The sequence below is a fragment of the Heterodontus francisci genome, chromosome 29 (genome assembly GCF_036365525.1).
Source record: "Heterodontus francisci isolate sHetFra1 chromosome 29, sHetFra1.hap1, whole genome shotgun sequence".
NCBI lineage: Eukaryota > Metazoa > Chordata > Chondrichthyes > Heterodontiformes > Heterodontidae > Heterodontus > Heterodontus francisci.
In genome coordinates, this window is record NC_090399.1 from 5,429,269 (window position 1) to 5,454,915 (window position 25,647).

General features: G+C 46.2%; 1 protein-coding gene across 2 annotated transcripts in view; it reads left to right on the forward strand.

Annotated features, from left to right (window-relative positions):
• atf6b (activating transcription factor 6 beta) overlaps nucleotides 1-25,647 on the forward strand; it is a 122,133-nt gene that overhangs the window by 79,948 nt on the left and 16,538 nt on the right. For both annotated transcript variants that reach the window (XM_068009381.1, XM_068009382.1), the window contains exons 10-11: nucleotides 8,160-8,306; nucleotides 24,625-24,735. In XM_068009381.1, coding sequence (XP_067865482.1) covers nucleotides 8,160-8,306; nucleotides 24,625-24,735 — 258 coding nt within the window. The remainder of the gene's footprint in view (nucleotides 1-8,159; nucleotides 8,307-24,624; nucleotides 24,736-25,647) is intronic.

Genomic DNA, 25,647 nt, shown 5'->3' on the forward strand with positions numbered 1-25,647 from the left:
CAGCATTTGACTGAGTATGGCATCAAGGAGCCTTAGCAAAACTGGAGTCAATGGAGTCACTGCTGGTGCCTCATAGTTCGCGCAAGGGAAGATGGTTGTGGTTGTTGGAGGTCAATCCTCTGAGCTCCAGGACATCACTGCAGGAGTTCCTCAGGGTAGTGTACTAGGCCCAACCATCTTCAGCTGCTTCATCAATGACCTTCCTGCAATCATAAGGTCAGAAGTGGGGATGTTCGCTGATGATTACACATTCACGACTCCTCAGATACTGAAGCAGTCTGTGTAGAAATGCAGCAAGATCTGGACAGTATCCAGGCTTGGGCTGATAAGTGACGAGTAGCATTTGCACTAAACAAGTGCCAGGCAATGACTGTCTCCAACAAGAGAGAATCTAACCATCTCCCCTTGACATTCAATGGCGTTACAGTTGCTGAATCCCCCACTATCAACATTCTGGGTTTACCATTGACCAGAAACTGAACTGGAGTAGCTATATAAATTCCGTGGCTACAAGAGCAGGTCAGAGGCTAGGAATACTGCGGTGAGTAACTCACCTCCTGACTCCCCAAAGTTGTCCACCATCGACAAGGCACAAGTCAGGAGTATGATGGAAAACTCTCTACTTGCCTGGATGGGTGCAGCTCCAACAATACTCAAGAAGCTCGACACCATCCAGGACAAAGCGCTAGCTTGATTGACACCCCATCGACAAACATTCACTCCCTCCACCACCAACTCAGTCTGGCAGCAGTGTGTACCATCTACAAGATGCACTGCAGCAACACACCAAGGCTCCATCATCAGCACCTTCCAAACCATCGACCTCTACCAACTAGAAGGTCAAGAGCAGCAGTTGCATGGGATCACCATCACATGCACGTTCCCCTCCAAGCCACACACCATCCTGACTTGGAACTATGTCGCCGTTCCTTCACTGTCGCTGGGTCAAAATCCTGGAACTCCCTCCCTACCAGCACTGTGGATGTACCTACCACACATGTACTGTAGTGGTTCAAGAAGGCAGCTCACCACCACCTTCTCGAGGGCAATTAGGGATGGGCAATAAATAGCCAGCGATGCCCACATAAAAAATGTTTTAAAAACCCTCCGAGATCCCTGCCTTTCTCCAGTTTAGGCTTCTTGTACGTATGTCCCTGAATTCCTTTGCTCCATCACTGGCAGCTGTGCCTTCGACTCTAGACTTTGTCGTTCCCTCCCTAAACCCCTCTGCCCCCTCTCATCCTTTTGAGTGGCTCCTTAAAACCGATTCCAATGCCTTTTCCAAAAACTTGATAACTTAACTTGAAAGAAAACTACTTTGTTGAGGGAATTGATAGGACAGCAGATTACAGATTGACATGATAGCTTCATATCAATGCTGTGGAAGGAGTTTGCAGGTGGAGGATGGAAGAGTAGTGGTTCTTTCACTGGACTCAGTCCAGATGCCTGGACTGGTAAACCAGAGAACATGAGTTCAAATCTCATCACGGCCATTTGAGAATTTAAATATAGTTGTTCTTTTAAAAACAAAATCTGGAATTTAAAATTCATTAGAAACAGTGACCAAGTAACTGTTGGATTGTCATTATAAACCCAACCTGCTCACTAATATAAAACCAGAAATGCTGGATTCACTCAGCAGGTCTGGCAGCATCTGTGGAAAGAGAAGCAGAGTTAATGTTTCGGGTCAGTGACCCTTCTTCGGAACTGACAAATATTAGAGAAGTCACAGATTATAAACAAGTGAGGTGGGGGTTGGGCAAGAGATAACAAAGGAGAAGGTACAGATTGGACCAGGCCACATAGCTGACCAAAAGGTCACGGAGCAAAGGCAAACAATATGTTAATGGTGTGTTGAAAGACAAAGCATTAGTACAGATTAGGTGTGAATATACTGAATATTGAACATCAGCAAGTGCAAACCTGAAGAAAAGCAACCTGAAAAAAACAGTGGGTAAGCAAACTGAACAAACTAAGATGAAATGAAATAAATGCAAAAAAAGATTGTAAAAAATGTAAAAAGGAATGCAAAAAAAAGGAAGAAAAAATAACTAAAAATGACTGAAAAAGAAAGTAAAGTGGGGGGCTGTCATGCTCTGAAATTATTGAACTCAATGTTCAGTCCGGCAGGCTGTAGTGTGCCTAATCGGTAGATGAGATGCTGTTCCTCGAGCTTGCGTTGATGTTCACTGGAACACTGCAGCAATCCCAGGACAGAGATGTGAGCATGAGAGCAGGGGGGAGTGTTGAAATGGCAAGCAACCGGAAGCTCAGGGTCCTGCTTGCGGACTGAGTGGAGATGTTCCGCAAAGCGGTCACCCAGTCTGCGCTTGGTCTCCCCAATGTAGAGGAGACCACACTGTGAGCAGCGAATGCAGTATACTACATTGAAAGAAGTACAAGTAAATCGCTGCTTCACCTGAAAGGAGTGTTTGGGGCCTGGGATAGTGAGGAGAGAGGAGGTAAATGGGCAGGTATTACACCTCCTGCGATTGCAAGGGAAGGTGCCCTGGGACGGGGACGAGGTGGTGGGGGTAATGGAGGAGTGGACCAGGGTGTCGTGGAGGGAACGATCCCTTCGGGATGCTGACAGGGGAAGGGAGGGGAAGATGCGACTGGTAGTGGCATCACGCTGGAGGTGGCGAAAATGGCGGAGGATGATCCTTTGGATATGGAGGCTGGTGGGATGAAAAGTGAGGACAAGGGGAACCCTGTTACGGTTCTGGGAGGGAGGGGAAGGGGTGAGGGTAGAGGTGCGGGGAATGGGTCGGACACGGTTGAGGGCCCTGTCAACCACAGTGGGGGGAAATCCTCGGTTGAGGAAAAAGGAGGTCATATCAGAAGCACCGTCATGGAAGGTAGCATCATCAGAGCAGAGCATCTGCATTTATAGGCAGCACCTTTAAAAGGGCGGCCCAAAGCGCTTTACAAACAATAACTTTTTTTCCCCTTGTTGCCTTCGCTGTTGCCAGGTAGGGAAGATGAGGCAGTCAATTTTCACACAGCCAGCTCCCACAAATAGTAATGCGACACATGACCAGATAATCTGTTTTGGTTGAGGGATAAATGTTTAGTTTAGTTTAGAGATACAGCACTGAAACAGGCCCTTCGGCCCACCGAGTCTGTGCCGACCATCAATCACCCATTTATACTAATCCTACACTAATTCCATACTCCTACCACATCCCCACCTGTCCCTATATTTCCCTACCACCTACCTACACTAGGGGCAATTTATAATGGCCAATTAACCTATCAACCTGCAAGTCTTTGGCATGTGGGAGGAAACCGGAGCATTTATATAGCACCTTTCACGGCCCTCAGGATGTTTCAAAGCATTTTTTAGGCAGTGAAGTACTTTTGGAAGTATAGCTGCTGTTGAGATGTAGAAACCAGTCAATTTGCACACAGCAAAATCCCACAAACAGCCATGTCGGTTGAGGGATAAATATTGGTCCAGGCCAGTGGACAGAGCTCCCTTGCTCCTCTTCAAATAGTACAGTGGGATCTTTTCTGTCCACCCTAGAGGGGAGACAAGGCCTCAGTTTAACGTCTCATCTAAAAGCGGCACCTCTGACAGTGCAGCGCTCCTTCAGTACTGCGCTGGGAGTGCTTGCCTAGATTTTATTCTGAAGTCTGTGGAGTGGGGTTCAAACCCCATGACCTTCTGATTCAGAGGTGAGAGTGCTACCCATTGACCCAAGGAGGACCTGGTAGAAAATATTGATCCACCTCTGGGGCCCTCTTGCCCTAAACTCTGGAATAAAACTGTATCGGTCATCCAGAAGGAACCCCCTGCAGTCATTGGTATTCAGCTACCGACTAACCTGTCAGTAAACTACTAGTCACGTTCAAAGGTCACAATCAGGCAGTGGTCTGATCATCTCGAGGACCCCAGCCTGAAAGCCTGTGCCTTTTTCTGCTGACAACTTCGGGAAAGCAACCACCTCCTCAGCTTTGAACTCTCAAAAGTGTGAAAGTATTAATGCTCAAACAGTAGCACAGCAAGAATTGTTTCGTTACTCTACTGTCTCTGCGCATAAAAGGATAAACTTCAAATAAAAATGCTACCTTTCAATCATCCAGCTGCCACGTCTTCCCCCACGCGTTCAATCCAGTTTTGCAGCCTGTCCAGTAACAATATGAAGATTGACCACAGTGTGATTATATCTGTGCAGCCAGCAACAACCACCCAGACAAACAACATGTTGCAGGCCCGGTTTTACTGAGGGAGAAGTGATTCCCTGTTCGCTATTTTTTCATTCATTCATGGGATGTGGGCCTCACTGTCAAGGCCAGCATTTATTGCCCATCCCTAATTGCCCTTGAACTGAGTGGCTTGCTCGGCCATTTCAGAGAGCATTTCAGAGCCAGTCACGTTGCTGTGGTTCTGGAGTCACATGTAGGCCAGACCAGGTGAAGACGGTAGGGAAAGAAGTTAATGGATCAGATGGGTTTTTGCAACAATCGACAATGGTTTCATGGTCACCGTTAGATTAGCTTTTAATTCCAGATTTTTATTGATTGTAGTCAGATTTCGCCATCTGTCGTGGTGGGACTTGAACCCATGGTCCCAGAGCATTAGCCTGGGCATCTGGATTACTCGTCCAGTGACTACCACTAAGCCACCACCTCTCCCGTCTGTCAGTTTATCTATTGGAGTGCACGTAGGGAGCGCTAGACAGAAAAAGACCATCTGATTCCCTGTCAACATGTCAGCGTGTATTTTGGAGGGCGAGTCGGGAAAAAAGATCACGCGCAATCTAGTTTACCCTCCACCATCACATGATATTAAAACTCTCAACCTTCACTTCAAATCACTCCGTGGCCTCGTCCCTCCCTATCTCTGTAACCTTCTCCAGCCCGACAGCGCTCTCAAATCTCTGCACTGCACCGGTTGTGGCCTCTTGCACATTTCTGATTTTAATCATTGGTGGCCGAACCTTCAGCTGCCTGGGCCCTAAGATCTGAAGTTCCCTCCCTAAACCTGTGTGTGTCTACCCTTCTGTCCTCCTTTAAAAACTTCCTCTTTGACCAAGCATCTGCCCCGCCTTTTGTGGCACGTTGTCAAATTCTTGCCCCTGTGAAATACCTTGGGACCGTTTACAATGTTAAAGGCATTTATATAATTATAAGTTGTTTGAGCGGTAATGGAGTTATTGACTAATCACAATCAATCTCTACCAATTAGTCCACAACAAATCCAGACATAAGATGAGGAAAACTGCCCAGTGGTGAAGAACTTTAGAAACTCAAAGTACAAAGTCACCCTTCTTCCCAAGGACACCACACTCACCACATCATGTCTCAAATTACTCCTATACGCTATCTCAAAACCTTTGTACCTGTGTGATGTGTAGTTTCTGATGCAGAAATGTCCTGAATCCTTGTCTTTCTGGGGCTGTTTTATTTTGCAGATCCTGCAGTACATCAGAAGGAATTTATAAGTTGAATAATATTTTAATGGTTTGCCCTGTTGCAGTAATGAAAGCATAGCTGGAGCAGCGACAGCCCAGGGTACTGGCAGTAAGCTGGGTCGAGATGTCAGCCCTGAAGTGACCTTGTTGGGCTTCGTGTCAGCTGTGGCTCAGTGGGCAGCACTTTCACCTCTGAGTCAGAAGGTTGTGAGTCCACTCCAGGACCTGAGCTGATGCTACCAGTGGAGTGCTGAGGGAGTGCTGCACTGTCAGAGGGGCTGTCGTTCTGATTTTAAAATAAAGGAAAGAAAGGCTTGCATTTGTGTAGCACCTTTCACAACCTCAGGTCATCCCAAAGTGCTTTACAGTCAATGAAGTACTTTTGAAGTTTAGTCTCTGTTGTAATGTAGGAAAACTGGCAGCCAATTTGTTCACCACAAGATCCCACAAACAGCAATGCGGTTTTTTTTGCTAGGTTGAGGGATAAATATTGGCCCAGACACTGGAGAGCATTTAGCTGCTCTTCGAGGCTATGGGACCATTTACATCCACCCGGGAGGGTAGACTTGTGCCTTTTTTCTTTCATGGGTTATCGATATCACCGGTAGGCTGGCATTTATTGCCCACCCCTCAGTGCCCTTGATGTGGTGGTGAGCCACCTTCTTGAACCACCAGAGTCCGTGTGATGCGGGTATACCCACAGTGCTGTTAGGAAGGGAGTTTCAGGATTTTGACCCAGCGGCAGTGAAGGAACGGGGATATAGCTCCAAGTCAGGATGGTGTGTGGCTTGGAGGTGAACTTTCAGGTGTTCCATGCGGCTGCTGCCCTTGTCATTCCTGGTGGTATAGGTCGCAGGTTTGGCAGGTGCTGTAGAAGGAGCCTTGGTGAGTTGCTACGGTGTATCTTATCGATGGTACACACTTCTGCCACTGTGTGGTGGTGGCGGGAGTGAATGTTTAAGGTGGTGGATGGGGTGCCGATCAAGTGGACTGCTTTGTCCTGGATGGTGTCGACCTTCTTGAGTGTTGTTGGAGCTGCACCCGTCCAGGCAAGTGGAGAGTATTCCATCACACAGGCTGAAGTACGAAAGATGGCACCTCTGACAGTACAGATTGGGAATGCCGGCCTGGATTACAGACTCAAATCTCTGGATTGGGGCTTTAAGCCACGACCACCTGATTCAGATGCATGAGTGCTACCCACTGAGCTGCAATCAGTAAGCACCGCGGGACATCCATTGTATAATCAATGAAGATGGCAAAATACTGATCTAGTTCATGGTGAGGTTCTGTTATACTTCAAACAGAAAATTTTGGAAATACTCAGAAGGCCAGGCAGCATCTGTGGAAAGAGAAAGAGAGTTAAAGCTTCAGCTCGATGACCTTTCATCAGAACTGTTACTTTTTCATTTGTTTAGATTAATTTTACTGACATTACCTTTTTAAAGGGGATACTGGCGGTGGAGATTTTTAACTGGTGGCAGGGAAACGGAAACCCAATGCTACTTTTACTGGTCCCATTAAAATAGACAACTTGAAGTTAGGGCAGAAGTAAACTTTTATTAAATAAAAACAAGAAATGCTGGAACCACTCAGCAGGTCTGGCAGCATCTGTGGAAAGAGAAGCAGAGTTAACGTTTCGGGTCAGTGACCCTTCATCAGAACCGATGAAGAGTCACTGACCCGAAACGTTAACTCTGCTTCTCTTTCCACAGATGCTGCCAGACCTGCTGAGTGGTTCCAGCATTTCTTGTTTTTATCTCAGATTTCCAGCATCCGCAGTATTTTGCTTTTAGTAAACTTTCATTGTTCGATACTTGTAATTAGGTTTTCCTCAACTCCCACCTCGAAGTAAAAACCTTTAGATGGCCGTTGCAGTAAATTGATACATTGCACATTTTTAATAAACTATCTTTCCCATTGATGTTTGCGTGGTTTGGGGATGAAACAGAGTTGGGCTTAATTATTACACACTTCCAATTATTAATTTTTGCAGTCGGAATGGAATGCACACTTGCACATTCCACCCATTTGATTTTACAGGTGCTGCACAGAGCTATCATTAAAGAGCAGAAGTCACTGGCCGTGAATAATGTCGCCTTTGCCAGTGCTTCTGTAACACACAGTCAGCTTCAAACCATATCAGTGCAGATCGCAGGTGGTGTTTCCCAATTGATGGACCATCTTCACAAACAAATCCTTGTGCTTAACCAAAGCCCGTTCACCACAACTACGTCCAAAGTTACAAAAGGGAAAGAAATTTCATGACCCAAAGCACTTTCCAGCCAATGAAGTTTTTTTGTTTGAAGCGTAGTCACTTGTAAAGAAACCCAGCAGCCAATTTGCACACAGCAAGCTCCCGCAAGCAGCCATTTGATAATGACCACACCATCTTTTTCTTCCCAAGTACTGTTTGAAGGATGAATATTGGCCCAAGGCACCTGCTCTTCAAAATAGTTACCATAGGATTGTTTTACACCCACCTGAGAGGGCAGACGGGTCCTTGTTTTAACATCTCATCTGAAGGACTGCAGTTTCAACTGTGTAGCACTCTGTCAGCACTGCACTGGCAGCATCAGTCCATAGATTTTGTACTGGTCTCAAGTGGGTCTTGAACCCATGATCTGACTCAGATGAGGGATCGCTATCCACTGAGCCACCGCTGATAGTCTTTTACTGTTCAAGTTACTAATGGTTGTTTTTCCATCCCCTCTCTCTCGCTCTTTCACTCTCATTTGCCAGTATAATAGAGAAGAAGCCAGATCTCTTCCAGAAGCAGGAGGACAGTACGTATGTCAAGAGGCATCTACTGGCTTTCAAAGAGGAGCTGGGCACAGAAAGCGTGACAGAGGAAGCAAAGAAAGATTACATGCAAAAGGACAAGTTCAGGTAACAAAACACTTCAGGCAAATCAATGTGAGGTTTTTTGTCCTCACACTTTGGGTGGGTAAATGTTGCCTTTGAGACAGGTTTGTTTAGCAGTGAATTGAAGAAGGTTCCAGAATAACCCAAATTGAGTTCACGTTTCCGAGATATGAATGGCAATATCTTGATTTTTTTTTGGTCTCACAATAACGCAGCGTCGATCTTGAACTGTGCTAAGGTAGGTAGGACTATTAACCAGCATATCTACATTTTTAGAGGGGTGGCTTATATAAATTGCCACTGAAAATGTTTGATTTGGAATAAAAAGGGAAAAAGCTGGAATTAACACAGCAGATCAAAGGAAAATCAGACGATTGATGTTTTGGGTGTGAAACCTGAAATGAACTTCCGACCACACATCACCTGGACCACCTACATCCACCTCTGCAATATCACATGACTCTGCTCCTCAGCTCGTCTGCTACTGAAACCCTCATCCATGCTTTTGTCACCTGTGGACTTGACTATTCCAGTGTCCTTCTGGCCAGCCTCCCACCTTCACCCTCTGTAAACCTAAGCTCATCCAAATGCCCATGTCTGAACAGGTATCAGGTTCTGTTCACTCATCACCTCTGTGCTTGTTGACCTGCATTGGCTCCTGGATCATCAATTCCTTGTTTTCAAATCCCTGTTTGGCCACGTCCCTACCTATCTCTGTATGATCTCCTCCAGTCCCATAACGTTCCGAGATGTGTCTGCTCCTCTAGTTCCAATCTCTTGAGCATCCCTGATTTTAATTACTCCGTCACTAGTCATGCCTTCAGCTGCCAAGACCTTAAGCTGTTGAATTTCATCCCTACACCCCTCTACCTCCCTTACCTGTTTTACCTAAGAACCTACTTCTTGAACCAAGGTTTTGGCCGTCTGCCCTAATATTTCCTTGCGTGGCTCAGTGTTTAATTTTGTTGGATAACACTCATTTGAAGTGACTTGGGGCATTTAACTACGTTGAAGGCCCTCTATAAATGAAAGTTGTTGTAACTCTTCATCGGAACTAGATAATACAGAAAACAAACTACTTTCTCTTCATAAATGATGACAGATCTATTGTGTATTTCCAGTATTTAATGTTCGATTTCAGATTTCCAGCATTTGCAGATTTTTTGCTTTAATGTTCAGCCTCTTGGCCCATGGCACGATTGGTCTTGTCTGCTTATTTTGCATGTTTATTATTTTCGTGAGAACTAGGAAGCATATTCAACATTCATGTAGAATCATACAACAAAGAAGGAGGCAATTCAGCCCATCATTCCTGTGCTGTCCCTTTGAAAGAGCTATCCAACTAGTCCCACTCACTGCTCTTTTTATTTTCTCCTCTGATTAAAAGCAGTGTGCCTTTAAGACACTGTTTAAAAACAGTGTGACTTTAAAAACCAAGAGGCACAGTGTGCCAGCTGCACCTGTTACCTAGGCAACAGCAGGAGAGTGAGGAGGTCACACGGTGTAAAGTTTCAATTTAACTGTGTGCAAGGACTGGCTAAAACCAGTTTTGAGAGACACCAACGAAGCATGCTTGCCTTGAAAGAAGAGAATTCTCTCAGAAGAAGTTCTACAATGAACTACAGGCCGTGTTAATTGCCTAAGGAGAACAAAACCCTTTTGAAGAGAATATTCGTATTGCTGGAGGTAGCAAAATTCCATTTTTCTTTACTTCCAATCTAAGGAGTCTTTGCTTCAAGATTATTTCTCTCTTGACTGATTGTGTTTTCTGGAATATGCAGTAAAGCTTCGACTGAAATCTACCAATTTTAAAATCCAACCGTAGACCTGTCATTTTACCCCGTGTTGAAAGAACTGTTTGATGCCTTCTGCAGCCAAAGTGCTTTGAATGCCTATCAAGAAGACTGTTACATCAAATCCGCGTGAAGACTTCGAGTGGCATCTGATTTTTTTTACAGTAGGATACCTCACCCATCAGGAACGTAACCCACAAAGACTTCTAACCCAGTTATTTAATTATTCTTAAGCATCTAATTTTTAAACATTTAAAAAAAGATATTAACTGCTGATTTTTGTGTGTATGTATGTGAATGGGGGAATTAGGTTAAAATAAGTTCTAAAGTCTTTAGAGAGAGATTTACCTTAATAGTGTTTAAGATTTAGTTTTAATAAATAATTAATTTGTTGTTGTCTGAAGATACCTGGTTTGGTCTGTTTTCTTCTGGGGTTACCAGAGTGGTTAATTTGGCTGTTTTGCGATTGAATGGGAAAACTTTAATAATATGCTGTGACCTGTGGAGTGATGTGACTGGTGGCACCACTGTTGAAAGTTACTTTGAATCTGCTTCCACTGCCCTTTCAGGCAGTGCATTCCAGCTCGTAACCTGCTGTGAAAAATTCTCCATCTCCTCATTCTTTTTTTCCAATTATCTTAACTCTGATCCTCCAGCCAGTGGAAACAGTTTCACCTTATTTACTCTATCAAAGTCCTTTTGTGATTTTGAGCTCTTCTATTAAATCTCCCCTTCTCCTCCTTTGTCTGAAGGAGAACAATCCCAGTTTGTCTGGTCTCTCCACATAACTGACGTTCCTCAGTACCTCTGCTACTGTGGAAACTACAGCTTGTTCAGACACTTCGGCTTTCTCATTAGCAGAAACACTTTGCCTCAAGCTATACTCAGTTGCTTTATATTGAAAGAAAACCTGATTTGTACAGTCTTCACCTTTCCCAAAATGGCTGTCACTTAACTTGGTGCTTTTATCGACACCTCATTAATAGTCCTGAAGTAGGACTTGAATGTTTTAGTTCCCACCTTACCCCTCCCCAAATCAACATCACGAGCCTGAAAGAGGGGGGAGGGATTACTTAGATCAAACTTTCAATAAGCTGTCTGAAAATAACCTTATAAGGAGAGCTGATTCAAGCTTTAGGATGGTATTCTTGTCCATTCATCTTTCTATTCATTCTGGGGCTGTGGGCGTCACTGGCAAGGTCAGTTTTTGTTGCCCATCCCTAATTAGAGTCATAAAGTTTTACAGCATAGAAACGGGTCCTTCAGCCCAATGCGCCTGCACCAACCATCAAGCACCCGTCCTAACTAATCCCATTTCCCCTCACTTACCCTGTATCCCCGTGTTACGACGTTTCAAGTGCTCATCTAAATATTTCTTAAATATTGTGAGGGTTCCTGCCTCTATCACCCCTTCAGGCAGTGTGTTCCAGATTCCAACCACCCTCTGGGTGAAAAAATTCCTCCTCAACTCCTCCCTAAACCTCCTGCCCCTTACCTTAAATCTGTGCCCCCTAGTTATTGACCTCTCCAGTAAGGGAAAAAAAAATTTCCTATCTATCCTAACAATGGCCCATATAATTTTCTGTACCTCAATCAGGTCCCCCCTCAGCCTTCTCCGCTCCAAGGAAAGCAACCCCAGCCTATCTAGTCAGTCTTCGTAACTGAAATGCTCCAGCCCAGGCAACATCCTGGTGAATCTCCTCTGCACCCTCTCCAGTGCAATCACATCCTTCTTTTAGTGTGGCGACCAGAACTGTACTACACAGTACTCCAACTGTGGCCTAACCAGCGTTTTATACAGCTCCATAAACCCCCTGCTCTTGCCTTTATTAGCCGAGGCATAGAATAGAAGTATCATGTATGTCTTTCCAACCACCTTCTCTACCTGTGCTGCTGCCTTCAGTGATCTATGGACAAGCACCCCAAGGTCCCTCTGACCTTCTGTACTCCCTAAGGTCCTGCCATCCATTGTATATTCCATTTCCTTGTTAGACCTCCCAAAGTGCATTACCTCGCACCTGTCAGGATTAAACTCCATTAGCCACTGCTCTGCCCATCTTACCAGCCCATCTATATTGTCCTGTAGTCTAAGGCTTTCCTCCTCACTATTTACGACACCACCAATTTTCGTGTTGTCTGCGAACTTACTGATCATACCTCCTATATTCACCTCTAAATCATTAATGTACACTACAAACAGTCAGGGTCCCAGCACCGATCCCTGTGGTACACCACTGGTCACAGGCTTCCACTCATAGAAACAACCCTCCACCATGACCCTCTGCCTCCTGCCACTGAGCCAATTTTGAATCCAATTTGCCAAATTACCCTGGATCTCATTAAACAATTTCTTGATCAAATTAGCATTGAAAAGGAGGAAGTTTTAGCTGCTTTAGTGGGTTTGAAGGTGAATAAATCCCCAGGCCCAGATGAGATGTATCCCAGGCTGCTATGTGAAGCAAGGGAGCAGATAGGGGCTCTGACACAAATTTTCAGATCCTGTCTAGCCACAAGAGAGGTACCAGAGAATTGGAGGACAGCGAATGTGGTACCACATTAGATTTCTTAACCAATCTCCCATGTGGGACCTTATCAAAAGCCTGACTGAAGTTCATGTAGGCTACATCAACTGCTTTACCCTCATCTACACATCTAGTCACCTCCTCGGAAAATTCAAAGAACAAAGAGAACAAAGAAAATTACAGCACAGGAACATGCCCTTCGGCCCTCCAAGCCTGCGCCGATCCAGATCCTCTATCTAAACATGACGCCTATTTTCTAAGGGTCTGTATCTCTTTACTTCCTGCCCATTCATGTATCTGTCTAGATACATCTTAAAAGACGCTATCGTGCCCACGTCTACCACCTCCGCTGGCAACGCGTTCCAGGCACCCACCACCCTCTGCGTAAAGAACTTTCCACACATATCCCCCCTAAACTTTTTCCCTCTCACTTTGAACTCATGACCCCTAGTAATTGAATCCCCCACACTGGGAAAAAGCTTCTTGCTATCCACCCTGTCTATATATCTCATGATTTTGTACACCTCAATCAGGTCCCCCCTCAACCTCCGTCTTTCTAATGAAAATAATCCTAATCTACTCAACCTCTCTTCATAGCTAGCGCCCTCCATACCAGGCAACATCCTGGTGAACCTCCTCTGCACCCTCTCCGAAGCATCCACCTCCTTTTGGTAATGTGGCGACCAGAACTGCACGCAGTATTCCAAATGTGGCCGAACCAAAGTCCTATACAACTGTAACATGACCTGCCAACTCTCGTACTCAATACCCCGTCCGATGAAGGAAAGCATGCCGTATGCCTTCGTGACCACTCTGTTAACCTGCGTTGCCACCTTCAGGGAACAATGGACCTGAACACCCAAATCTCTCTGTACATCAATTTTCCCCAGGACTTTTCCATTTACTGTATAGTTCACTCTTGAATTGGATCTTCCAAAATGCATCACCTCGCATTTGCCCTGATTGGACTCCATCTGCCATTTCTCTGCCCAACTCTCCAGTCTATCTAAATTCAATCAAATTTGTTGGACTTGATCTCCCCCTGACAAAACCATGCTGACTACCCCTGATTAATCCCTATCTCTCCAAGTGGAGCTTAATCCTGTGTCTCAGAATTTTTTCCAGTAATTTTCCTACCACTGATGTTGGACTCAGCAGCATGTAATTACCTGGTTTATGGGTGGTACAGTGGCGCAGTGGTTAGCACTGCAGTCTCACAGCTCCAGCGACCCGGGCTCAATTCTGGGTGCCGCCTGTGCGGAGTTTGCAAGTTCTCCCTGAGACCACGTGGGTTTCCTCCGGGTGCTCCAGTTTCCTCCCACAGCCAAAGACTTGCAGGTTGATGGGGCAATTTACAATGGCCAAATTACCTGAGTGTAGGTAGGAGAGTGATGGGGATGTGGTAGGGAATATGGGATTAATGTAGGATTAGTATAAATGGGTGGTTGTTGGTCAGCACAGACTTCGTGGGCCGAAGGGCCTGTATCAGTGCCGTATCTCTATGACTGTCTCCCTGCTACCCTTCTTAAATAATGGTACCACATTCGCTGTCCTCCAATTCTCTGGTACCTCTCCTGTGGCTAGAGAGGATCTGAAAATTTGTGTCAGAGCCCCTGCTATCTTCTCCCTTGCTTCACATAGCAGCCTGGGATACGTCTCATCTGGGCCTGGGGATTTATTCACCTTCAAACCCGCTAAAACTTCCTCCTTTTCAATGCTAATTTGATCAAGTGTATCACGGTCCCCTTCCCTGATCACTACACCGACATTGTTCCTCTCCATAGTGAACACAGATGAAAAATAATCATTCAAAACCTCCCCTATGTCGTCCGGCTCCACACACACATTGCCTCTATGATCCCTAATGGGCCCCACTATTTCCCTGGTTATCCTCTTGCCCCTAACATACTTATAAAACGCCTTGGGATTTTCCTTTATCTTGTCTGCCAGTGATTTTTCATGCCCCCTCTTCGCTCTCCTAATTATTTTTTTTAAGTATTCCCCTACACTTTCTATACTCCTCGAGGGCCTCCGCTGTTTTCAGCACTCTGAATCTGCCATACGCCACCTTTTTTTTCCTTATCCAATCCTTGACATACAGGGTTCTGACCTGTTGGTCCTACTCTTCACCTTTACAGGAACATGCTGCACCTGAACCCTCACAATTTCCCTTCTAAATGACTCTCACTGGTCTGATGCAGACTTTCCTGTAAGAAGCTGCTCCCAGTTCACTTTGACCAGATAATGTTTTATCATATTGAAATCAGTGCTCTTATTTCTGGTCCCTCTATGTCCTTTTCCATAACAATCTTAATTCTTAGAGTTATGGTCACTATCCCCGAAATGCTCCCCCACTGCCACTTCTACCACTTGTCCAGCTTCATTCCCTAGAATTAAGTCCAGTACCATTCCTACTCTTGTAGGACTCTACGTGCTGGCTCAAAAAGCTCTCCTGAATACACTTGAAGAATTCTGCCCCCTTTAAGCTTTTTGCACTAATACTATCCCCTCTAATATAGGGGAAGTTGAAATTCCCTACTATTCGTACCCTATTATTTTTGCACCTCTCTCAGATCTGCCTAAAAATCTGCTCCTCTATCTCTCCCTGACTGTTTGTTTGTTTGTTAGGAGGCCTGTAGTACACTCCCAGCCAAGTGACCTGCCCCCTGTTTGTTTTTAAGTTCTACACATATGGCCTCATTAGAGGAACCTTCTAAGATATCATCCCTCCTTACTGCAGTAATTGTCTCTTTCATCAACAGTGCAATGCCATCTCCTCTTTCACCCCCTCCCCTATCACGTCTGAAGATTCTATACCCTGGAATATTGAGCTGCCAGTCCTGCCCTTCCCTCAACCATGTCTCAGTAATAGCAATGATATCATATTTCCATGTGTTAATCAACACCCTCAATTCATCTGCCTTACTAGTAAGACTCCTTGCATTAAAATAGATACAATCCAGCCTTGCATTATTTTCCTGAGCCTTAACGGGTCTACATTTACTCTGTCCTCCGGACTGACTTAGCTTCACATTAATATTTGATTGTACAACACCCCCTACTGTGCATCCACTCTGTATCCCATCCCCCTGCCAAATTAGTTTAAACCCCACCCCCAACAGCACTAGCAAACCTACCAGCAAGGATGTTGGTTCCATTTTGGTTCAGGTGCAACCCATCCATCTTATTCAGATCCCACCTTCGCCAGAAACAGGCCTGGTGATCCAAGAATCTAAAGCCCTCTCTCCTGCACCATCTCCCCAACCATGCATTCATCTGTTCTAACCTCCTATTCATATACTTACTAACACGTGGCACCGGAAGAAACCCAGAGATTACAACGTTTGAGGTCCTACTTTTTAATCTGCTGCATAGCTCCCTAAATTCTTCTTGCAGGACCTCATCCCTCTCTCTACCTATGACATTGGTACCAATGCGGACCATGCTCACCCTGCAGAATACTTTGTAGCCGCTCAGTGATATCCAAGACCCTTGCACCAGGGAGGCAACATACCATCCTGAAATCACGTCTGCGACCACAGAAACGCCTATCTGTTCCTCTAACCATAGAATCCCCTACCACTATTGCCCTCCTGTCCCTTTTCTTCCAACCCAGCACAGCCGAGTCAGCCATGACATTCCGGTCATGATTCTCGGTGCATTCTCCAGAGGAACCCTCTCTCCCATTGGTAGTCAGAACTGAATACCGGTTAGAAAGTGGGATGTCCTCTGGGGACTCCTGCACTACCTGTCCTGACTTCTTTGTCCGTCCAGCAGCCACTTTTGCTCTTGAGAAAGTGGTGGTGAGCTGCCTCCTTGAACTGCTGCAGTCCATGTGGTATAGGTACACCCACAGTGCTATTAGGAAGGGAGTTCCAGGATTTTAATCTAGCAACAGTGAAGAAACTGCAATATAGTTCCTGTCAAGGTGGTGTGTGGCTTGGAGGGGACTTGCAGGTGGTGTTACCTTGTCCTTCTAGGTGCTAGAGATTGGAGGTTTAGCGAATTGCTGCAGTGCATCTTGTCGATGTGCGTCGGTGCTGATGGGAGTGAATGTTTAAGCTTCTGGATGGGCTACTGAACAAGCGAGCTGCTTTGGATGATGTCAAGCTTCTTGAGTATTGTTGGAACTGCACTCATCCAGGCAAATAGAGAGTATTCCATCACACTGCTGACTTGTGTTATTCTGTATGGTGGCTAGGTTTTGGTGAGTTACTTGCCAGTCTCTGATCTCTTGTAGCCTCAATATTTATGTGGCTACTCCAGTTCAGTTTCTGGTCAATGGTAACCCCCAGGATGTTGATTGTTGGGGGGTCATGGGGAGATGGTCATTGTCTGGCACTTGTGTCTCCTACCATGGACTGTGGGTGATGCTGGTAACCTAGGGGACTTAAACTGCAGGGTGCCCGAATCAGGCTGCGTGCTGCAGGGGGGCACCCAGGCCTCCTGGAGGAAATGCACAAGAGATGTCCAGTGTCTGAGGGCTGGGGAAAAGAGCAGTGAGCAACTACCTGGTCGGGGGCCACTCCGTTGGACGTCTGGGAGCAAAATGTAAGAGGTATAGAGGTTATTAAGTGGTGCAGAGAAAGTAGAAGATGCTTTCAGTTACACCAGGACAGAAAAGTGAGAGCACAGATTTGCACTTTAGGACTGACACTTACACTGAGCAACGATGGGCAGCCAGGCTGAGGCATGTACCCTGGATGCATGTAAACCACTGAATGAAGTAATGGGAAGATGATAAGAGTGGATTAGATTGAATGGGCTTAAAGGCCTTCATCTAAACCTTTCTATTAGTCTGTACTTTTTTTTGTCTGCCTGCACAGAGTCTCATTCATCCATCACGCCCTTTGCTCACTAACCTACGCTGGCTCCCGGTTCGCTAACGCCTCGATTTAAAAATTCTCATCTTTGTTTTCAAATCCCTCCATGGACTCACCCTTCCCTATCTCTCTAACCTCTTCCGGTATTCCCCCGCCCTCTGATAACTGCGGTCCTCCAATTCTGCCCTCTTGCCCATCCCCGGTTTAAGTCGCTCCACCATTGGCGGCTGTGCCTTCAACTTCCTCTGCACTGAACTCTGGGATACCCTCCCTCAAGCTCTCCACCCCCTCCCCTCCGTTAAGAAGCTCCTTAAAACCACCTTCTTTGACCAAGCTTTTGGTCGCCTATCCTAATACTTACAATCTGACACTGAGCCACATATGGGTTTGTTAACATTCCTGTGGAGCACCTTGGAACCTTCATTAATGTTAGACACTATATAAATGCAAGTTTTCCCATGAGTGGAGTTACTAAGTTCTTTAAACCGCCGGCTGTGGGGGAAAAAAAAGTAACTTATTAGTACACACTTGGCATAAAGTTGGACAATGGCGGCTGTTGTTTAATGGTCGCTGGTGATGCTTTTTCCTTCTCCATGTATTTGTTCAGAGTGGTGCACTGACCCTAAAAGAGTTAAATCTGATTTACTGTGCTGAAAGTATACGTTAATCTTCAGTGAATCTCCCAACTGCTGCCAGTTTCCTCCAGGGTTTGTGCAATTATATTTTATGATTAGTCTGGTTTCCAGGGCAGCACTGGGTAAACAGGTAGGTTGCATTCTGACCTTATCTCCCTGCCTACAGATTGTTAGTGATAATATTGAGGTATTGGCGCCAAAATTTCTTTCCACGTTCCTAATAATTTTAATCTTGGGCCTTTTTTATTGCTTTCATGCTTGTGTAAACTGAGTTCTTTCAGTCCTGGGAAATGGAAAACCTCCCCGTTGCTTTAAGGTAGAACCAGTTTTTTGGTATCGGTATTTCAGCTGCAGCGATGACCTGTATTGTAACCCCTAGCTGTCAAACTAACCCCACACTTCCCCTCCTCTCAAATAACCCAGCGTCAGCATGGGAAATAGGAGCAGGAGTAAACCATATGACCCCTTTAGCCTGCTCTGCCATTCAACAAGATCACAGCTAGTCTTTAACCTCGACTCTACTTTCTTGCCCTTATCTACTTATCCCTCGTTTCCCGTAAGTGTCCAAGAATCTCCCAATCTCAGTCTTGTGTATACTCATGGGCATTCACAGCCTTCTGGAGTAGAGAATTGCTAAGATTCGCAACCTTTTGAGGGAAGAAATTTCCACTCATCTCAGTCTGAGATGGCAGACCCATTATTCTGAGACTGTCCCCCTAGTTCTCGATTCTCCAGCCAGATGAAACTGTCTCTCAGCTTCTACCCTCTAAGCCATAGTGTCATAGTCATTACGGCATAGAAGACCATTCGGCCCATCAAGCCCATGCCAGCTGTCTGTCGAGCAATCCAGTCAGTCGCATTCCCCCACTCTATTCCTGTAATCCTGCAAGTTTTTTTCTATTGTGTCCATCCAAGTTCCTTTTGAAATTATTAATCCTATCTTTCGCCTACATGCTGTGCCTCTGCGACATCATCGGAAGCACAGCATTAATTTTTGCGTCGTTTTCGCACTCAGCTCTACCTCGCCACCATTTCTCTCAACTCCTCCACTGTTGCTAAATTATCAGACTGATTATCCGATATCCAGTACTAGATGTGCAGAATATTCCTCCAATTAAATATTAGGAAGACTGAAGCCATTGTTTTTGGTCCCCGCTCCAAACTCTGTTCCCTAGCTACCGACTCCATCCCTCTCCCCAGCAACAGTCTCAGATTAAGCCAGTCTGTTCACAGCCTTGGTGTCATATTTGAGATGAGCTTCTGACCTCATTCATGCTATCGCTAAGACCACCTATTTCCACCTCTAACGTCGTCCAACTTCGTCCCCGTCTCAGCTCATCTGCTGAAACCCTCATTCATGCCTTTGTTGCCTTTAGACTTGACTCTTCAAATACACTCCTGGCTGGTCTTCCACGTTCAACCCTCCATAAACTTGAGGTCATCCAAAGCTCTGCTTCCCACATCTTAAGTTGCACCAAGTCCCGTTCCACTATCACCCTGGGCTCGCGAACCTAAATTGGCTCCCGGTCAAGCAATGTCTTGATTTTAAGATTCTCATCCATGTTTTCAAATCTCTCCATATCTCCTGTCCCTATGCTGTAATCTCTTCCAGCCCCACAACCCTCCAAGATATCATCGCTCCTCCAATTCTGGCCTATGTCCATACCTGATTTTTAGCGCTCCACCATTGGTGGCTGTGACTTCAGTTGTTTAGGCCCCAAACTGTGGGATATTCTTGCTGCACCTCTCTGCCTCAATTTCCTCCTTTAAGACACTCCTTAAAACCTACTTCTTTGACCAAGCTTTTGGCCATCTGAGCTAACATCATCTCTTGTGGCTTGGTGTCATACTTTGTTTTATAATACTCTGTAAAGCACCTTGGAAAGTTTTATTTTGTTTTATAATGTATATAAATTATCTCCATTTCCACCACCCTCAGGCAGCGAGTTCCAGGTCATTACTACTCTGCATAAAAAATGTTCTTCCTCACATCCCCTTTGTATCTCTTGCTCAAAACTTTAAATCTGTCTCCCCTAGTCCTTGCACCATCAGCTAATGGGAACAGCTTTCCTTTGTCTATTTTATCTAAACCTGTCATAATCTAGTACACCTTGATCAAATCTCCCCTCAATCTCCTTTGCTCCAAGGATAACACCACCAGCTTCCCCAATCTAACCTTGTTGATAAAGTTCCTCATCCCTGGAACCACTCTGGTAAATCTCCTCTGCACCTGCCCAAGGACCCTCGCATCCTGATGCGCCTGTGTGAATGTTGCATCCTTTTGGACTGGGAGCAGGAGATGCATTCAGGACTTCGACCCCTGCTGTGGCTTCGCACCTATTCACCATCTGGGTTTTATTGATCACCCTTACGACAGTAATAACTCCCATTTGGTAGAGTACCCTCTCTGGAAAAACACATCTTGGCATTTTGCAGAGATAGGAGAGAACACGGCAAAGGAGGGGAGCGATTGTGGGGTGGGAAAGAGAGGGTTTCCAAAAGCACAGTCAAAGACCTGACTTTGAAGGAGCATCTCCAATGGGGGAGGCATTTAGCGTGGAAACTGCAGAACGAGGGTAAATAGGTGGCTCGTAACACAGCCACCAGTGGTAGAATGGAGGGTGGAGGGACAATGCCCCAGAGTTGTGGGTCAGGGGATTAAAGAGTTAGTGGAGAAAAACTTGCGCGTCCAACATTCTGGACTAAATTTGAACGCCAGCCGAAAGGACTGTGTGCTAACCCATTGCCCAACATATAAAGAAGAGCAGCTTTTTCCGAGTTTGGTGTCTGCTTTGCTGCTAACTGTTTTTAATGGAAAAAGGGGAAAGAAACAGCTTTTAAATTTTGAGATATGCCGGATCTGTTCAATACTTAAATTGAATTCCTTCATGTGACAAAGTCTAACCATAAATCCAGCTCCAAGGGAACCGGGCATAGTGTGGTAATTAAAGGGAACAAAGTGCTCATTTGAGATCCACATGTTTGCAAACCTTTGAGAAGAGGACGATAATCAGTTCCCAATGGTACACTTTCCTGGTTTTTATTATTCTTGTAAAGGGCAGGTTGCTACCCACTTGGACTAAGTCACGTAGCATTAATGCCAATTAGTGGAGGTCATTGTGTAGCATTGTGCAAGATAGCAAGCAGCTGTTCTTAAATGGTGCGTCATACCTGGGGTTTTACTTGGAGAGAATAAAATGGAAGGAAACATATTGTTCTTTGATGAAGCTGTTGCCTACAAGAGCCCCAGGTTAAACACGGAGAGTCTGGTGAAACTGGCCAGTGTTCCATCTCTTCAGCAACTCCCGCTGTGAATGGTCCCTGTATGCAGATGACTGGAAGAGGCTAGCTTGTACTGCCGTCCATGGTTGATTAGCCCGACTCAGCCTCATTATCTAGGTTGGCCTTTATAAAATAGCTGCTGACCGTGCACCTTTATGTGTAATAGTTTTATAAAATGTGAATGTCTCCTTGAGAACCGGGTGATGGGGTGCATGGGGATGGGATGAAACAGTGCCTACCCTAGCAAGGAGTGGGAGGAGTTGAGCTTTTGTGGGGGTGGGGGGGGCGGTTTCGCGAGTGAGAGAGGGGAAAAGAGAATGGGATAGAACAAAGTGAAATAAATATTCCACGTGTAGACAGCCAGAAGGCTTTTCTGTCGCATAATAAACTCTACTAAAGACGCTGATGCGAAATAATGCTGCTGCTGTTATAACGAGGAGCTAAATCTTCTCCATATTCAGAGATTAACATTCCAGGATGGAAACGTGCAGCTAGATGTGAAATGAGCCTCAGCTGAATGGCTGCTCATGTTCTGTTTGGATTGTAATGAGGTCATTTGTCCCTTTTTTGAATCCGTTTCGGTGCAAGCTTCAGTTGCTCATCGGAAAGAAAGAGCCTGCATTTCTATAGCTCCTTTCACGACCTTGGGATGTCCCAAAGCACTTCACAGCCAATTGGGGGGGCTATTGAAATGGGATCGCTGTTGTCATGTAGGAAAAACGTGGCAGCCAATTTGCACACAGCAAGCTCCCACAAACAGCTGAGAGTTTTTTTGTTAATGTTTGAGGGATATATGTTTGTCAGGATGTCAGGGGATACCTCACCTGCTGCTCTTTGAAATAGTGCCTGTGTGATCTTTTGCGTCCAGCCTCAAGGACGGAGGAGGACCTCAGCTTAACAGCTCATCTGCAAAATGGATGAGACTTTGCAAGGACACCCATTGCCTGTTGTGGAACAGCTGCCATTTAGGTTTCTCAAAATGCCATGAGGGTTTCTGTGGCTGGACTTGATGTGTATTTTAAATATCTGCTGCCCCTCTGGGGACAGTGTATCCCTGGGCTCAGCCAGTTCTTAGACTGCATGCACCCATTTGCAATCAGGGAGATATGTTTGCTGTCGATGTTCCCTTTTCCATATATCCTTGACTGTGTGCGGATTGTTCCTTCTCTTGAAACGAAGAACGCTCAGGAAATATCCCGAGCGTTGAGAGACACTATCTGTGACCCGAACAGTAGCAGACACAGAAGTTGGGTTCGCTTTAGATTTTGGGTCGTCCAGTGTGCAAACGGGCACCTATTCGTGTTTGGAAAAGTGTTAGTTCATCAAATTTCCAACAAAAAAAAACAAATTTCTGAAACGCTTGTGTGGCCCTTTCGCCCTTGCAGAAAATTGATATCTAACTGGCACACTCTGAATGCTCTTGAGCGTGATTCGCGGTTGTTGTGGAAATCCTGTTTTTTGTATGGGCTGTGGAAGCTGCGTGTGTGTGTTCGGAGGGCTGGTGAGCTGCTCGTACAAAAGCATTCCCTTCCGCCATGTAGAATGTAACCTATTTACAAAGCGAGGTTCAACCACCCAGTGAGCTAACATGTCTGGAATTTGTGGTGGCTGCTGCGGGTTTGAAGGCACACCACAGGCTGTTTATAGTGGTTCTGCACACGCCGCTATCTCTGCATCATCTGTACTGTGATAGCAGCCTAGGATGCAGGCAGGAGAAACACGGAGAGGCTTTTACTTCTCCCTGCTCCCTCGCTAATTTGTTCCGTGATTGTGCGTTTGCCGTTGAGACCTGCGAGCCTTCTCATACCAGAGTTGTGTACCTCATTCATTTCCTGATCCTATTGCATGATACAAAAACCACAGAGCAAGTTTTTATTTGTGATAAAGGTGCAGGTAATAAAAGGAGGCCTGCAACTGGAACAACATGTGTGGAACTCAGACTCCAAGTCTCTCAAATTAACCTTCTGCGAGAGTGCTTGTTGGCAAAGTCTATTAAAGTGCATTTGTAGTTATAGAGTCATAGAGAGATACAGCACTAAAACAGGCCCTTCGGCCCACTGAGTCTGTGCTGACCAACAACCACCTATTTATACTAATCCTACCTGTGGGTAACTAAAAGACACAACACAGATTTGAAATAAGTGTAAAAGGTTGCAGAGGGGATATGGGATTTTTTTTTTTTACATAGCGAGTTGTGATCTGCAATGCACTGCCTGAAATTGTGGTGGAAGCAGATTCAACAGTAACTTTCAAAAGTGAACTGGATACATATCTGAAGGGGAAAAGTTTGCAAGGCTACGGTAAAGGCCAGTTTGGGTCTGTAAATGAAACCCGACCTGGCCCGAGTCCTTTCATTTATTCCCGCGCCCGACCCCATCCATTAACCTAGCTTCCGTTTTTCACTTTGTTGCTTATCTGCACAAGCTTAAAAAAACTGTTAAACGACTTTTCAAGTCCAAGAAGTACATTAACCGGAGGTGGGGATAGAGCATGCCCGAACCAGCACGAGCCCGAATGCCGGATCCGGAAGAGCGACCCGACCTGACGCGTCCCGTCAGGTTCGGGTCAGGTAGCCATGCTCTAGGCTACAGGGGAAAGCATGGGACTAGTCAGATAGCTCTTTCAAGAACGCCCGCTCAGGACTTGAGCACCAAACTCTCTGCCTGTACTGAGAGAGTGATGCATTTTGTTGGAGATGCCATCTTTCGTGAGACATTAAACTGAGGCCCTGTCTGCCCTCTCGGTCACAAAAAGATTCTCTGCACTATTTCAAAGAGAGCGGGGCAGTTATCCCTGGTATCTTGACCAATATTTATCAATATCACAAAAACAGGTTATCTGGTTATAACTGCACTGCTGTTTGTGGGAGCTTGCTGTGTGCAAATTGGCTGCGTTACAAGTGACTACACTACAAAAATATTCCATTCCTTCTGAAGCACATTGGGATGTCCTGAGGTTGTGAAAGGCGTTATATCAATGCAAGTTTTCTTTTTCTTTTGAGCCGCAATGGATCCAATAGCTTCCTTCAGTACTGTAGGATTCTGTGAATTCAGTATTGCAGCAATGCTGTACTGTCTGGCAGTGGTGAGGATGGCATCCTCAGGGATAAGAAGACCCGTGTCTCCAGTGTGACTCTGACAGTAGGTTTGTATTAATGTTGTTGATCAGTAAGGTGGGGTTGTAGATAATAGTTTTCCCCCTGTGCTGTGCTCTAAACCTGTGCAGGTTGGGGCTCCGCTTTTCAGAACTCTGCTGTACATCACCTGTTTTTGTGTTTTTTGTCTTAGCAACATCACCATGGCGTACTCAGATGTGAAAGATCTGGTGCTTCGAGACATCGATCGAATCCTCTTCCCTTCCTCAGACTGCCGTCAGTTCAACAAGACCGAATCACTCAGGTAGCTTTGAGCTTTGGGGGCTGGGAGGTTTCTACTGCGCCCTGTCCTTCTCATGTGACCCCTGATTGTGGGTGGCTGAAACGAAAGGCTGGGGACGTGATGAGTTAAAACGTGACACTACGAGCTACAGTCCTCGTCCCAGAGCTGACAGCTGAAGAGCGGGAAAGTATTTTTCATCCCCCTCTAGCTAGAAAATACATGGAAGGAAAGATTTGTGATCAATGAGCAAATCATTGCCCAGCATGGAGACAGGAAGTGTGTTTCATTAGTCTCTTGCCACGTTGAGGAGACAAACAAGATGGAAATGAAGTATCTTTCTCTCTGCCTCTTCCTCCCTCCGCCTCTTCCTCCCTCCGCCTCTCCCTCCCTCCGCCTCTCCCTCCCTCCGCCTCTCCCTCCCTCCGCCTCTCCCTCCCTCCGCCTCTCCCTCCCTCCGCCTCTCCCTCCCTCCGCCTCTCCCTCCCTCCGCCTCTCCCTCCCTCCGCCTCTCCCTCCCTCCGCCTCTCCCTCCCTCCGCCTCTCCCTCCCTCCGCCTCTCCCTCCCTCCGCCTCTCCCTCCCTCCGCCTCTCCCTCCCTCCGCCTCTCCCTCCCTCCGCCTCTCCCTCCCTCCGCCTCTCCCTCCCTCCGCCTCTCCCTCCCTCCGCCTCTCCCTCCCTCCGCCTCTCCCTCCCTCCGCCTCTCCCTCCCTCCGCCTCTCCCTCCCTCCGCCTCTCCCTCCCTCCGCCTCTCCCTCCCTCCGCCTCTCCCTCCCTCCGCCTCTCCCTCCCTCCGCCTCTCCCTCCCTCCGCCTCTCCCTCCCTCCGCCTCTCCCTCCCTCCGCCTCTCCCTCCCTCCGCCTCTCCCTCCCTCCGCCTCTCCCTCCCTCCGCCTCTCCCTCCCTCCGCCTCTCCCTCCCTCCGCCTCTCCCTCCC